Source organism: Nyctereutes procyonoides, unplaced genomic scaffold (genome assembly GCF_905146905.1).
Source record: "Nyctereutes procyonoides isolate TBG_1078 unplaced genomic scaffold, NYPRO_anot_genome, whole genome shotgun sequence".
NCBI lineage: Eukaryota > Metazoa > Chordata > Mammalia > Carnivora > Canidae > Nyctereutes > Nyctereutes procyonoides.
The window spans coordinates 10,015,810-10,032,248 of NW_026575132.1; the positions used below are offsets into that span (position 1 = coordinate 10,015,810).

At 41.0% G+C, this 16,439-nt stretch overlaps 1 protein-coding gene across 3 annotated transcripts; it reads left to right on the forward strand.

Moving 5' to 3' along the window:
• The first annotated feature begins 2,207 nt into the window (after positions 1–2,207).
• Positions 2,208–16,146, forward strand: BZW1 (basic leucine zipper and W2 domains 1). Of its 3 annotated transcripts, none has more exons than XM_055345330.1 (12): positions 2,208–2,336; positions 3,484–3,557; positions 5,697–5,873; positions 7,874–7,968; positions 8,773–8,838; positions 9,444–9,579; positions 10,229–10,338; positions 10,474–10,644; positions 11,156–11,302; positions 12,132–12,270; positions 13,852–13,974; positions 14,374–16,146. In XM_055345330.1, exons 2-12 carry the CDS (start codon positions 3,494–3,496, stop codon positions 14,403–14,405), a joined length of 1,260 nt encoding a protein of 419 aa, XP_055201305.1. In that variant the 5' UTR covers positions 2,208–2,336; positions 3,484–3,493; the 3' UTR covers positions 14,406–16,146. The 3 variants fall into 3 exon arrangements, with proteins under 3 accessions (XP_055201305.1, XP_055201306.1, XP_055201307.1); XM_055345331.1 differs by lacking the exon at positions 2,208–2,336 and adding an exon at positions 2,573–2,595; XM_055345332.1 differs by lacking the exons at positions 2,208–2,336; positions 3,484–3,557; positions 7,874–7,968 and having other exon boundaries at positions 5,796–5,879.
• The last annotated feature ends 293 nt before the right edge of the window (positions 16,147–16,439 follow it).

A 16,439-nucleotide genomic window follows, 5' to 3' on the forward strand; every position in this document is an offset into this window, starting at 1 on the left:
TAGTTACTTGAGCTCTCTATGCCTCAGCCTTTTATTTAGTCTATTAAATGGAGCAAATAATAGTTCCTAGATCATAAGTTAGTTTTGAGGATTAAATAAGGTGAAGTGCTTAGAAGAATACACGATACATGTATCTGCCACATGAAAGTCGCTCTTATTTTTATTGGTAAAACACTGTATCTTTAACAGAACTTCAGAAGTGAGAAAAACAGCCTTGGGGTAAGAGGAAGAGTAATCAATAGTAAGAAGAGTGTTTAATTTGGCATTTAGGGAGGTACCAAAGAGTGGGGCTTGGGGACTTGGGAAAAAGGGTTAGACTTAGAAATCTGACTCTTGCCACTTCTTCGTGCTCCCCGCAGTCCTCCCATCTCCCACCAAGATCCTGTCACACTAGCCTCTTTCAGATCCTCCAACAGGTCAGGGTTTTCCAACCTCAGGACTTTCCCACTGCTATTCCCTCAGTGTGGAAGGGCTTAGAACCTAGACTTAACAAATATTTAATGATTCAATAGAATTTGTCCCACTTTTAAAAATTAAATCACTAGGAATATCTGAGACTGTCATGTAAGAAAGCATGATGGGAGGAAAAAAAGGTTTGAGCACAAAAAAGAGGTGGCAACAATTACAAAGGAGTATCAGGGAGGCAACCGGAACAAAGTTGTAAGGACATGGGTAATGCCCTAAGTGCTCAGAGGAGGATAGGACGGTGAGGACTGAAAGATCACTGGATGCGGCAATCATTTCAGAAAAGAACTCTTGAGAAAGTAATTTTCCAAACAGTTGTGAGAGGATGGGGGCAGGTCAGATAAAATAAATCAACTAATAAAAACTAATTTACCGGGCAGCCTGGGTGGCGCAGCAGTTTAGTGCCTGCCTTCAGCCCTGGGCCTGATCCTGGAGACCCGAATCTAGTCCCACGTTGGGCTCCCTGCGTGGAGCTTGCTTCTCCCTCTGCCTCTCTCTCTCTGTGTCTCTCATGAATAAATGTATTTAAAAAAAAAAAAAACTAATTTACCAAAAACGTGTAAGGAAGAGAAGCAGAGTCCAGGGAAGGTGACCTGTAGAAACAAACTCGGGAGTTTGTGGGGTTTTGGTGTTTGTTGTTTTCGAGGCAAATGACTAATGCAAACGGGAGATAAAAACACGAGGCTAGATCTTGGGAGACGTTGTACATCTGTTTGTACAGTGCTTCTGGCACTTATTGCCTCGCCCCCAGCTCCCTAATGATACAGCCCCTAACTTGGTGGTTCTCAAAGTGTAGACCAGCTTCATCAGCATCACATGGAACTCGCTGTTAAAGTCCCACTACAGGGACGCCTGGGCTGCTCAGCGGTTGGGTGTCTGCCTCTGGCTCAGGACGGGGTCCTGGCGTCGAGTCCCACGTTGGGCTCCCTGCAGGGAGCCTGCTCCTCCCTCTGCCTGTGTCTCTGCCATTCTCTCTGTCATGAATAAATAAATAAAATCTCAAAAAAATAATAAAATAAAAATAAAGCCCCACCACAGATCTACATCTTCTGTGCTGGGGATCTGACCCGGGAAGCCGTGTTTTCAAAAGTCCTGGGGGGGGGGGGGGTCTGACGCTCTCCAGGTGCCCGAAAGCACGACACTCAGCAGAAAACGACAAAGGCCGCCGCCAGGAGCGGAGGCCGCAGGAGGAGGGCAGGGTTTTCTTCGGAAGCCCTCCGTCAGGCCCTCCCTCGCTCCTGGGAGCCGCGGGGCACGGCCCACCCGGCCAGCACCGCCGAGCGAACGCCATCGACGCCCGCGGGCGCGGAGGTCAGCGGGGTCAGCGGAGGTCAGCAGAGCTCAGCGGAGCAGCCCCAGGCCGGACTCCGCCACTGCCCGGGACCGGTCCGAGCGCGCGCGGCCCCCGGGCTCCACTTCCGACTCGAGGGGGAGGGGCTCCGGGCGGACGCGCCCAAGTGCATCGGGCCCGGCGGGGGGGCGCCGGGGTGTCTGCTCCCGCAGCCGCTCCAAGTGCTAAGAGGGCCGCATGGGGCGGAGACGGAAGAAAGACCGGCTCGTCCAGGATAAGCTCCCGGAAAGCCTGGAACCCAAGAAAGGCGCAGAGAAGCCTCGAAACCCCCGCTCCATCCCCTTGCCCGCTTTCCCACCCCCGAGCCCCAAGGAATGCGCGAGGCGGAGGCTCAAGGCCGCGACCGCGAGGGACGCGGGGGTGGACGCCCCGAGGAAGAAATCTCGCGATAGGAGGCTGGCCGGGACGGGGGTGACACCTCTTCCCTCCTCCTCGCGTTAGTTCCGGTCGCAGAGGAGACACCGCTGCAGTTGCCGCCACATCGGGGATTTCTGGCTCTTTTCTCTTCGCCTTAAATTCGGTGAGGCGCGACGCCCGCTTGTCCCTGGCCGCGGCCGGGGCCCCTCGGCGGCGGCCCGGGGCGGGCGGTGGGGCGGGGGCCAGCGGAGGCCGCCGCAGGAGGCCAGGCCGGATGCGGGGCCTGGATTCGAGCCGCCGCCGCCGCCGCCGCCTCAGCAGGGAGGTCGACGGGTTGCGGCCCGGAGCGGAACGGGGGGCCAGGCTGTGCGCCGCGGCGCCTGGGACCGCGCCCGCCCCGGCTGCCGCCCTGCGCGGCCTGGGTAACAAAGCCGCTGCGGCCTCTGTTGGGTGATGTACGCGTGGGGGGTCCTGGCGGGCGGGGCGGAGGCGCCGCCACCACCTCTGCGGCCGCCTCCGCCGCCGCTGCTTTCGCTGGAGGGCGGGCGGATGTACGGGGCGGCCGGGCCCCCGGCGCGGAGCGCCTCGGCGCCTGTGGTGCGCGCGTTGCGGCGGCCGCCACCGCCAGCAACCGGGTCAGTGGGGAAGGGGCCGCGGGCGGGGAGCAGCCCCTACGGCGGCCCGCGGTGGCCACGGGGGCCGGGGTGGGGGCGGATTATCGCGTTCGCGCGGCCGGCGCGGGAAGGGCGTGGAGGGAGAGACACGTGCCCGGGGAGGAGACGTGGGCCGCGGGGCCCGGGCACAGGAGGCTGGGCCTGCCGTCCGCTCGCCGTGCGCGCCGGAGTGCCGCGGGCGGCCGCTGCGGGGCCCTCTGGGGGACCGACTCCGCTTCTGACGGGGTCTGGAAACTGACGTGCACGGGCTGGATCCCTCCTGACCGTGGTGGTCGTCTCCTTTAGCCTTCCCGGATGCTTAGAGGTAGGGGACTCTGCCGGGGACTCCATAGAGGAGGAAGGAGGAAAGCCAACAATTGTGTTTGTGATGGGTGATTTGCCACCAGCCACTACGGGGCTGTAAGGTCCTCTAAAAGTGCACAATCACATTCCACCTCTCTAAAGGGTTTCTCGTAGGGGAGAAATGCAGCGTTCGAGGTTACAGATCATCCAGGCCGAGGTGATTCATGGTAGTGCCCGGCTGAATGTGTGTGATGTTTGACTTCTCTCTGTGAGCAGACCAAGGTTCGATGCTTTGTTTTTAAAAATCAATGTTCCGGCACCGATATTTTTAAAGCTCTGTTTGTCTTTTCTTAGGGTGTCTTTTATGAATAATCAAAAGCAGCAAAAGCCAACGCTATCAGGCCAGCGTTTTAAAACTAGAAAAAGAGGTAAATATTTATGTTTTAATCTCTCTCTTCAAACTCCCGGAATAACTTTTACATGTTGGTTTCTCTGGGGGCACAGCTGCTTAATAGTAAATTGTAAGAGAAAATACCAGAAAGGAACTTGAATTTCTACCTGACTGCCATTTTAGATGTACCCTTAGTATTTCTGTTTTTTAAGCTTTTAGTTTTTAGTATCAACATATATATCTCCTTTTTTAAGATTTTATTTATTTATTCATGAGAGACTCAGAGAGAGGGAGTGAGAGGCAGAGGGAGAAGTAGGCTCCATGCAGGGAGCCCAACGCAGGACTCGATCCCAGGGCCCTAGGATCCCACCCTGGGCTGAAGGTGGCGCTAAACCGCTGAGCCACCGGGGCTGCCCAACATATATATCTCTATGCAGGTTACTGAATGGTCTTTTTATTGTGAGAATAAGGTACATTTCTTTTAAATATGGAGTGCATTTTCACTAGATAAATTTTATCCAAGCAGGCTTTTGCTTGAGGGGAAAAAGTCAACTTATGAAAGGAGAGCTCCTGACATGATTGCTGATTTCTCCCAAACTTTGTGAAGGTTTGTGAGAGAAAAACCAGGCTTCATGCATGGAAGTTAATTATGGAACAGAGTTCACGTTGTATTGCCTTTTGAAGTTCTATATTTCTCAAAGACTGAAAAAAGTACTAGAATGTTATTAACTGTTTCTCTTAGTGGATGGTTAGGTGAATATTAAATTCTGTAGCAAGGCACTATACTAGTGATACAAAGTTAAATGAGCTATGATCTCAGGTATATTTTGCATTAGGCTTAATGCTTTCCCCAAAATCTTTTGATGTTATTGCTCAAAAACCTATTGACCTTATTTTACAGGAAATTTTGAGGAAACTGGGTCAGCTACTGGTTATAAATTGTATTTTTCTACCCTGGCTAACACAGTTTGAGATACATGTTACAGAATCTTGTAATCCCTGATCATAGACTGTCCTCTTAACAGTGGGGAGGCTGAAGAGTGATTAGATTCTAGTCTTTGCAGATTTCTTTAGATTTAACCTGGTAAATTTTCTCAAGAGGAGGAACAGAAGTTGGAAACCAAAGCAATTCAGCAGTAATGGAGGAAAGCCTGTATTCTCTTGAGTATGTGGTAGTATCAAGTAGTTTTATTGTTATTAGCATCAAGAAGAGCTGCCACTTACCCAGTTCCAGATTGAGATCACTCATGCCCTCCTAGTTCTTTTTTTTTTTTTTTTTTAAAGATTTTATTTATTTATTCATGAGAGACACACAGAGAGAGGCAGAGGCACAGGCAGAGGGAGAAGCAGGCTCCATGCAGGGAGCCCGATGTGGGACTCGATCCTGGGTCTCCAGGATCACACCCTGGGCTGAAGGCAGCGTTAAACCGCTGAGCCATCAGGGCTGCCCGCCCTCCTAGTTCTTGATGAAGAACTAGGTGCTGGGTAGCATGAACAATTAATTGGAATTTGCCTGAAACTGAAGATAGTTCCCAGGACATAGGCTATTCAGTGCTAAAACAGGGCAGAGTTGGTCACTCTAGTGCTGTGTGAAAAAGAAGATAGCATCTAACCTAGAGAGGGAGGTCAAACCGTATCATGGAGTGTGTGATGGCAACCCAGTAAAGGCTGGGTATGCACCTAAGGCCCTGTTAAGTATCAGATGAATGATTTAAACAAACATAGAAAGTGTTATGGGCATTTAAAGAAAAGAATAAAGAGTTCCAGTGTTTGGGCAAAATTTCACCCAATAATGAAGTTTACCTGAAATTTAGACAATGTCCTAAATTTCAGAAAAGCCCAGGGGTGATAGAAGAGCATTCAGGATAGAAATATTCTCCTGGCAGTAGGAACATACTAGCTCGTTTAACTTACCACTTATGAGACTTGTGTGAAAAAATAGTGGAAGAAAAGCCACACAATTCTTGTGACTAGGCTGTCATGCCTTGCATTTGCAGAGTGTATGTTTAGTCTTTTTTCTTGTGTTTGTATTTTCCAGCTGTTGAAATAAATAAGATTGTGCTAAACGCGGTTAATTTATTCAGTATAAAAGTATCACTTTTCATAAGGTGATAGTTTCTTGGTATTTTGGTAAGCCATTTAAATGTTGTGGGGTTTCTCCCTCCCCCCCCCCCAGATGAAAAAGAGAGGTTTGACCCTACTCAGTTTCAAGACTGTATTATTCAAGGCTTAACTGAAACTGGTACTGATTTGGAAGCAGTAGCAAAGTTTCTTGATGCTTCTGGAGCAAAACTTGATTACCGCCGATATGCAGAAACACTCTTTGACATTCTGGTGGCCGGCGGAATGCTGGGTAAGTGTCTGGGTTTTGTGGGAAGTGTTATGTATAGAGTTTATGTGGAATCCAGAATACGAACTATTTGAGAATCCTCTCAAATTGGGGTGGCTTTGTTTTTGGCTTTTTACCTCCTTATAATTTTTCCATTTTTTTTTTCCTCCCAGATTTTAGTAACGTAGCAAACTATTTCATAATCTAGCAAATTATAAAGCCTTGTCTAGCTTTATAGTTGAAATCTTCTACAAAGCCATAACATTTCAGGATGACTTTTCTGATTCTTGTGTCCTTATTGCATCCCCGATCAATAATTTTTCCAGCCTATGTTTGAACACACCCTGTGTTTGAACACTCTGAGTTAATGGAGAAACCCTTACCTCTTCTGTCTTACGAAATACTTTTTTTTGTATGCTTGAGGACTATTCCTGCACTCTTCAGTACATTAGCCACTACCCGCATGTGGCTATTGATCGCTTGGAAAGTGGGTAATCGAAATTGAGGGTTCTATAAGCATCAAATACACATTGGATTTTAAAGACTTACTATAAAAAAGAACATAAGACCTCTCAATAATATTTTGAATACTGAAATGTTTAAATCAATATTTTTGATATGTTGGGTTAGAGTATATTAAAATTACACCTTTAATAAAGTTACTAGGCATGAAATTAAATCATGCGACTCATGTGTTTCTGTCATGCAGCACTGCTCTAACTTACTCCTACCTCCACCCTTAGCAGCTCAGGATATCTTAAGAGAATATGCCATTTAGCTATATATCTTCAAATGATGATGGTAATTTCATTTCCATAGCTCTTTAAGATATTTCAAAATGTTTTCACGGTGATACTATATTGACCCTCACAAACAGGCTGATAGAGTCAGAACTCAATTTGTAAGCCTGTAGGGTGGAGGCTTAGAGAGGCATTGGTGACTTACATGAAGTCAAATAATTACTCTGGTGGAACCAAGAAACTTAGGTTCATATTGTTCTAATGCTTAATCAAATGAGTATTTCTTCACTGTATCATCATTTTGTAGTAAGAAATATCCATTTTCTTTTTTTTTTCTTTTTTTAGATTTTATTTAATTATTTGAGAGAGAGCAGAAGTAGGGGGGAGGGGAAGAGGCAGGCTCCCCACTGAGTAGGGGACCCCAATGTAGGACTCCATAGGACTCCACTCGATCCTGGGATCATGACCTGAGCTGAAGGCAGATGCTTAACCAACTAAGCCACCCAGGTGCCCAGAAATAATCCATTTTCTTTCTTTCTTTCTTCCTTTCCTCCTTTCTTCCTTTCTTCCTTGATGAGAGAGAGAGTGGCAGAGATCTAGGCAGAGGGAGAAGCAGGTTTCCTGTAAGGAGCCCAGTGTGGGACTCCATCCCAGGAACCTGGGATCACACCCTGAGCCAAAGGCAGGTGCTCAACCACTGAGCCACAATTCTTTTTAACACTTTTACTAAAGAAATTTTCAGAGCTGTCCTAGAGAGAATACTATAATGAATTTCTGGTCTATTACCTGACTTTAGTAATTGTTAACAGTCATACTCTTGCTGTGTCCCAACTGACTTTGCCCCCCTCCCCAATATTTCAAAGTATATATCAAACATCACTTTATCCATAAATACTTACAAATATATGTAAAAGATATAGTTTCTATCTTGTAGGCTTTTACAGTCCAGTCTCTCTGGCAACTTGAAGGGTTTTCTCTACGGGAAGTTACATTATCAAAACCAACTTAGAACATCTCTGCTTGAGTGACAAATTTGATACTGTTGGATGGTTAATGCTACAAGTTTAATTGGGTTGCTAAAGGAGGTTGATTCCCTTAAATTGTTTCACTTTTTATGCATATTGAACCAACCATGTTCCTACTGAGATACTGACTGCTTTCAGATCATCTTTTAGAATTTTTGTCATTTTATTTTATAATGGGAATCCTTCCAGAAAGTGAGATTGAAACAATTGCTAATTGCAAATGAAAGTCACTGCAAATTTTTTGTAATATATACCTTAGCCCCAGGTGGTACACTGGCAGATGACATGATGCGTACAGATGTCTGTGTGTTCGCAGCACAAGAAGACCTAGAGACCATGCAAGCATTTGCTCAGGTAAATGAAATTTTATGTATTTATTGCAGTTAGCTATTATCTATCTGAATGGGAATAGTCTACTTTTAAGAGGTTGAAAATAGGTTTGAAGGAATTTGAACTGAAGGTTTAGAGATACTCTTTGTTGCAATCTAATAAAATATGTTAAGGAAAACAAAGCAGAAAAGATTGAATCATTTTATTTATTTGAGAGCACATGAGAGACGATGAGCAGAGGAGGGAACAGAGTGACAAGGGGGTCTTGATCCCAGGACCCTGACTTGAGATCATGACCAGAGCCAAAGTCAGACACCTAAATGACTGAGCCACCCAGGCACCCTGCATATAACATTTTTTTTTTTTTGCATATAACTTTTTAAAGAAGAATGGGTTATAGGCAGATTAGCTTTCCAATCAAAATTTCATTTGAAGGTTTCATACATAGTTAAGTTTCTGTTATCGCAAGCAAATAATTCAAGTGTATCTAGCCTAGAGATTTGTTATCTGTGTCATTAGGAAAGTAGAATTATATTCTGTGATCTTACTCTGTTAATATCCTACAAATGGTTAGATGACTTGTGTTTAAGCAATAATTAGTCCTTGCTTTAATATTTAGCAATAAAAATCTATTGTGGGGTGGCTTAAGTGTTGTTAGATCAGCATACTGTAGAGTTTGAGAGTTGACAGTCTCTTGTAACCTCTTCTCTTCAGTGGAAGGTTTACTTCTTCGATGTTCTAAAGATTCTATGAGATACTCAAATCTTTCAGGAATCTGACATGTATAAATACGAAATTATCATTAAGTTCCTTCACTGTTCTTCATAGGTTTTTAACAAGTTAATCAGGCGCTACAAATACCTGGAGAAAGGTTTTGAAGATGAAGTAAAAAAGGTATGAAGAACAGCATGCTTTGTGGAAACACAGGTTGGGGTCAAAGAGGAGAATGTTGTATCTTAGTCCTGTCACAGATTTGAAATGATTAGCTATTTTAGGCCTGAAATGTAGTTTGGGGTGTATCATTTAGTTTAATTTGCTATACACTGTTTCCTTAGCTTTGTGTCCAAGCAAGTGGCAAAAGGTGTTAAAGATCAAAATGGAGTTTGTTCAAGATAGGGGATAGAGAATCAGAGCTAAGCATATTGTGAAAGAAATTTAGCACACTTGCTGTTGGAGTCTTAGTTATTCTATATATAGGCAGACCAAAAAATCTAGTAATGTTAATAGTAACATCACGTTTCAGGTACTATTGTAATTATTAACTCATTTAATACTCCAACTCTGTGAGGCAAGTTTTATTATCCACATTTACTTATGAGGAAACTGAGCCACAGAGGTTAAGTAACTTGCCCACGATCACTCAGCCAGTATTACAACTGAGATAAAAATTTGAATGGTTAGACCCCAGAGCCCCTACTTTTAACCACTGTAGTTTGTCTTACTACTTCTTTATATATAATGCAATTGCTCTTTTAACCTTTAACTGTTTACTTTTATAGCTGCTGCTGTTCTTAAAGGGTTTTTCAGAGTCGGAGAGGAACAAGCTGGCTATGTTGACTGGTGTTCTTCTGGCTAATGGAACACTTAATGCATCCATTCTTAATAGCCTTTATAATGAGAATTTGGTTAAAGAAGGTAATCAATCTTTGGTAACGAATTCTCTTTGGTTAGCTGAGAGTGGGGATAGATAAGAGCATGAAAGATGAACTGATAGAAAAGCTAGGATGTTGTTCATGTAGATTTGACTTGTATAATTGTCTTCGTTTTTTTAACCATCCTTAATTCTAATAAAATTCACTAGGTATTTCATGTATATCTTTGGCTATCTTTAAGCATATAGCAAATGTCCAAAGTTCAAACAAAATGTGGTTATACATAAAAAAGAGAAATGCCAGGGAAACCCAAAAAGATTAATTCCAGTTGGGGGACATGTTAAGCCAAAAAGAAAATAAGGTGTCCCTCTTGTAATTTTCATAGTTAAATAATTTGTTACACTTAAAAAACTAACTTTTTTTAAAAAAAAGTAGTAAGTACTTAATGTGCCATATTTCTCACAGCCATCCTCTGAAGTGTCAGAACTGTTACTTTTCATTTCACACATTCAAAAGGAGTTTAATCACTATAAAAATATATAACTAGCCAATGATCGAGAAATTGGAGTGAAATGGTAAGCAGCTTAGTGGCTGAAGGAAGTTAGGGATAAAATGAATAATTCTGTGCGTTGATATGAAGAGATACAGTTGTTGAAATCCGCTTTTGTTAAGTAAGCTCTTTTGTTCTACAGGGGTTTCAGCAGCTTTTGCTGTAAAGCTCTTTAAATCATGGATAAATGAAAAAGATATCAATGCAGTAGCTGCAAGTCTTCGGAAAGTCAGCATGGATAACAGACTGATGGTTTGTAACTTGTTTCATTCTTGCCAACACTTAAAGTGTAATAAGGGAATTTTCTCATTTCTAGTCTGTGAAAAGAGGAAGTGTTTTTCTTGGTACGATTAAAGACCATTTAACCAGATTAAGTTCTCCTTTCAGGAACTTTTTCCTGCCAATAAACAAAGCGTTGAACACTTCACAAAGTATTTTACTGAGGCAGGCTTGAAAGAACTTTCAGAATATGTTCGGAATCAACAAACCATAGGAGCTCGAAAGGAACTCCAGAAAGAACTTCAAGAACAGATGTCCCGTGGTGATCCATTTAAGGATGTAAGATACTTTTGTTTAGACCATCTTTATGGTTTCTTTCTGGTGAAGAAAATAAACATTTTCTTGAGGCTTTAAAGTATTTCACCAGAGTGTTTTTTTAATTACTAGCTATAAAATGTTATGTTGGGGCCTTTCATCAGTCTTTTTCATATTTTATATTTAGTGCTTTACTAGTGCCCAGAAATTTCAATACTTGGGGATTTTGTAGGGTGCAAGCCAATAGGTAGATCATGTATTTCCATCTCCGTTCTTTCCTAGGCAGTTTGTCTATGTGTAAATTAAGGTTTGGACTTGAGGTCCATCTTTTCCAGTTTTAAAAGTTCTCTGACTATATGTGGTACACGTGTGGTCAATGCCAGTTGTGTGGAAAGGTGTTTTTATTTATTCATAAAAGGTCTGAGTTTGGTGTGTGGAAAGGTGTTTTTATTTATTCATAAAAGGTCTGAGTTTGGTGTGTAGAGTGTACATATCAAAATTGATTTCTTTTACTAAATTTGGGTTCTTTTTGCAGATAATTTTGTATGTCAAGGAGGAGATGAAAAAAAACAACATCCCAGAACCCGTTGTCATTGGAATAGTCTGGTCCAGCGTAATGAGCACCGTGGAATGGAACAAAAAGGAGGAGCTTGTAGCAGAGCAAGCCATCAAGCACTTGAAGGTATTAGAATTATGCCTTTGCAAAACATTATCTGCTTTTAAGTGGGGATAAGTGAGCTGTTGCTGTACTTAGAGGATGTATCATATCCTGTGGTTCCTGGGAATAACCACTAGTGAGTCGACAGAGAACTATTTGTGGCAGTTCTCAACTTTTTAAAATTTATTTAAATTCAGTTAATTAACATGTAATATATTGCTGGTTTCAGAGGTAGAGGTCAATAATAACACCCAATGCTCATTACATTGTGTGCCCTCCTCAGTGCCCATCACCCAGTTACCCCCCACCCCCTCCCCTCTAGCAACCCTCCGTGTGTTTTCTCTGATTGTCTTATGGATGACTCCCTCTGATTTCTTCATTTTTCCTTTCTTCACGTATGAGTGAGATCATATGGTGATTGTCTTTCTCTGATTAACTTATTTCTCTTAGCATAATTTCCTCTAAGAACTTGGTAATCTTTTAAAAAGTCTGACTTTTCTTTGGTTCACAAGTTAAAAACAAATACATGTTTAAAATTAGCATAAGCCTGCGATTTGGTGTTTGCTTTTGAAGGGAATATTGGAAAATAAGAGCACTCCTTTTTTATCTTCTAAATTATTAACATTGTATTGACAGTTGTCTGGATTCCTTGGTGCCGTATTGTTTATTTGACTTAGATGCTTTGTAGATTCTTCTCATTTATTTAATAACTTAATTTATTTATTAAGTTTCCACTACACAGAATATAATTCATAGTGATTTTAAAAGATGTTATTTTCTATATTTTAGGAATTTTGAAATGAAGGGTTATTATAAAAAATGACAAAGTTTTTTTCTCCTTTCCCTTTAAAAGCAATACAGCCCTCTACTTGCTGCCTTTACTACTCAAGGTCAGTCTGAGCTGACTCTGTTATTGAAGATTCAGGAGTATTGCTATGACAACATTCATTTCATGAAAGCCTTCCAGAAAATAGTGGTGCTTTTTTATAAAGGTAATTTAAATTTTGAATTTTGTGATTAAAAATTCTAGGGGTGCCTGGGTGGCGTAGTCAGTTAAGTGTCTGACTTTGGCTCCAGTCATGAGCTCAGAGTTCTGGGATCAAGCCCCACATGGGGCTCCATGCTCAGCAGGGAGTCCACTTCTCCATCTCCCTCTCCCCTACCCCATGCTTACGTGTGAGCTCTCTTTTTCTCTCGCAGCTAAATAAAATATTTTTTAAAAAATCCTAGAATACTCCTTTTAATTCCAATGAGTAGTTGTCTGAATATCAGCTCCATAAAATATTTTACTGTAATCATAGGATGAAATTGGGTACTTTTTTAGTGCATTAATAGCATAACATCTCTAAACCTCTTTAATAAGTTAAAACCTAAAACCTTGATGCAGCCTCAAACTTCACCTTTCCTTCTCTACCAGTTCTCTTTCTCAGACACACTCCACATCTCTCTAGTCTTTGGCCCATGAGAGATTGACTTTCCTTCACCCTACCCCATTATCCACTATAGACTTTTACTTGTCTTGGAAGATCAGTTCAAAATGTTATTCCCTTTTTCAGCAACTGGTCTAAAGTGGTTAATAAAGATAAGAACTTTGTTGGGAGAGAGTCCTTTGCAATATTTAGTTTACTATGGTTGTTGATAATGTGTTCTTCAGTTCTACATAAATCAGACCAGCTTTGGTCCAAGTAAGTACAGTTAGTGTGCACATGTATTTCCATGACCTAGTTTTTATAAATGATTTTGTTGGTTCCTATATTCTAAACTTAGAATAGAAGCCTATATCCCCAGGGCACCTGGGTGGAAAAAGCCTATATCCCCATTCCCCCCTGCCCCCCAATTTTTTTTTAAATATTCATGAGACACAGAGGCAGAGACACAGGCAGAGGGAGAAGCAGCCTTCCCCACCGGGAGCCCGATGCAGAACCAGATCCCGGATCCCAGGATCAGGCCCCTGAGCCAAAGGCAGATGCTCAACCACTGAGCCACCCAGGTGTCTCATAGAAACCTTTATTTAACTAATTTTTCAGTATAGATTTGTAAGTACATGGGCTTTTTTTTTTGTTTTTAGTAAAACCATAGTACCATTTTCACACCTAAAAAATTTAATCAGTCAAATATCCCTGATCATTTGTCAGAAGGTTTCTCAGTCTTGGCACTACTAATATTTTGGGCCATTTAACTCTGGTTGGTAACAATCCTATTACTATAGAGTATTCGGTAGCATCCCTCCCCAGTGTAACAACCAAGAATGTCTCTGAACACTGTCTAATGTCCCAGTGGAGGAGGGTGTAAATTGCCTTCAGTTGAGAGAATCACTGGTGGTTTAGTAAGTTTTTCCTAGTTGTAGGTTCATATATGAGCAACAAGTTGATAAAACATTTCTTATTATAAGGCTCTTAATTTTATCTTTCCTATTTTTCTTTAAAAATTGAAGAAACCAATTGGGCCATTTTGAATACAATAGTTTTTACTTAACTTTTCAGTGGGCTCTTTTCTGCCGTGCAGGCATCTGCACTTTAGATGGTTTCTGACTGCCTGAAAACTCCCAAATGTAATGATTGCTCTCTTTATAGCTGAAGTCCTGAGTGAAGAGCCCATTCTGAAGTGGTATAAAGATGCACATGTTGCCAAGGGGAAAAGTGTCTTCCTTGAGCAAATGAAAAAGTTTGTAGAGTGGCTCAAAAATGCTGAAGAAGGTAAGTCTTTTCCTTGGTGCAGTTTGGTAAAGTCTGAGAACTAATTTTAATGTGGCCTTTTTTCATTCAGATATTATTTTGTACCTCGAGTACACATTTTTGTTCATTTGTGGTAGACCTGCAAATACTCATTTACTTTAAGTCAGGCGGGGAGAATTTGACTTTAAATATTATTTTGATGGCTTAGCCGATATGCTAACATACTTAGGGGAATTGGAAATTTTGAGATTATTTAATATAATAAACATTTGAGATTTACAAATGAAGGCTTTTGAATATCCTCATAAGTAGGGAATTATTAATAAAATTTCTTAATTGTAATAAAAAGCTTCAAAGTTATAAATGGAAACTTTTGCTTTCTGATATATAATGCTTGGCTGCATTTTTCCCCTTTTCTAGAATCTGAGTCTGAAGCTGAAGAAGGTGACTGAATTTTGAAACTACACCCTCAGTAAAGCAAACAGGAGTTGTAGATAAAATGTCATGTCTCATGTGTCCTGGTTCTTACATCTTCCTACCTCCCTATATCAAGCATGATATAAGGGCTTTCATGGCAAATTTTATTTTAACTGTTTCTATGGTTACTGGAAATGTTGGGTTTAGTTTCTAAAACCATGTTTTAAGTAGCTACAGGAGCTATAGATTTGAATCTAATGTTGCATTAGTCTTTTCAGTTATCTTCTACCTCCTGTATTTTCTACTGTAATAATGTAATTTAAGGCCTTCCACAATGAACAGTTCACTTTATTCCCTGGGTTTTCTATATAAACAGTTTTCAAGATATGATTTGGTTAAAAATAATTTGTTACAAAAATTCTGTTTGCAAATTAAACTGTAAAAGTATCCAAAGTCTCAAAAGGCAATGATTTGTGTGATAATTTGGTATGCCCAAAGCCCTGCTCATCAATGAAAATCTCATATACAGTAATTCATTAACATGAATCTTGAATATTTGCACCATTGCTTGCATGTTGATATTTTCTTGCATTTTTAACCCTGGATGTCCTTGAGCTCAATTGTTTGCTCTCTGGTTTTCATTCTTTAGTAAAGCCATGGAGAACAAGCTTGAAAGTGAGTTCTTTGGGAAATTATATGTGGCAGAGGTGGGAAGAAGAAAGTTGAGCTTTTTCCCTTTGAGAAACTTCTGCATTCAGTTTGTATCTTTCCCAGCAAAACAAATGGATATTCTTTTCATGACAACCATTTTCAAATGTACCTTAAAAATCTTGTCATTTAAAGTATTTTACACTTGTCATGCACTTGGATTGAAAGGAAAGGTTCAAAATAGTATGAGTTAGGGGCGCTCAGCTGACTCAGTTGGAGCATGCAGTTCTTGATTTCGGAGTTATGAGTTCAAGCCCCACAATGGGTATAGAGATTGCTATTTAAAAAATAAGTTAAAGTAATGTGCATAAAGGAAATGACTATCCTAAAAACCCACAGTTATTAAATATTTAAGTGGTCAGCATGTTCTAATTGAGACTCTAAATGTAACACATTTCCTCTTGGCTTAAGAGTATTTGTTGTAAAGAATGAAGTGCTATGGTAATATATTCCCACTTGATCATACTGGATCAGCTTCATTCTCTCAACATACTTATAGCTCCAGCATCTGGCTATTATTAACATACCCTAGGTGCCATCTTTTTAAATTGTCATGAGCCAAATATCTCTTCTATATAATTGACCCATTTATTTTAATGGCTGCCTTTTAATTTCCTTTTTTCTTTTCTTGCTGCTACCCACATATATATTTTATATATATATATATACACACATATATATATGTAGTCATTAGAAAAGAAGATATGACCACTTTGGTGGAGATACTTCATGTTAAAAGTGAACGTTTTGAAAGTTTTTTTTTCCTTGATGAAAGAAACTAACTTGGAATAATGCCCCTTTCAAAGGTGCCATTCTTATGCACCAAGAATTTGGTGTTTAAAAGTTCATCTTGAGGGAATAATGTGTAATATATAACCTTATAAAGAAGAACATTATAACTGATACCATTGTGAATGGGTTGAAGTTGTTAAATGAATAATTTTGATAAAGTTTTCATGCACAGGCAAAATGTATTCACTAGGTTTCTACATAGTGATCTGCTTTTACTTTGTAATTTGTAGTCCTCAAAAGACTTTTTTTAAAAAATAAAGTCCATCCTTACACTTAGGTTATAGGTCAGTGTTCTTTAATTTTTATATATATATATATATATATATTCCATGTTAATGTTTAGGAGTAGCTGTATGTTATGTGTTCAGACGTCTCTACTATGTAAATGTTGAATAATTGTCCTTCTCATCCTTCCAATTCCCAAACTGTAAACACCCATACAGAATTCTGATGTAGTGAAAACTACATTAATACTTCCACAGCCAAACCATTGCATGTTATTGTCGTACAAAGTGTACCCTATTTTGTTATATACTGTGTATAGTGAAAGTGTGTAGTCTTCCAGAACT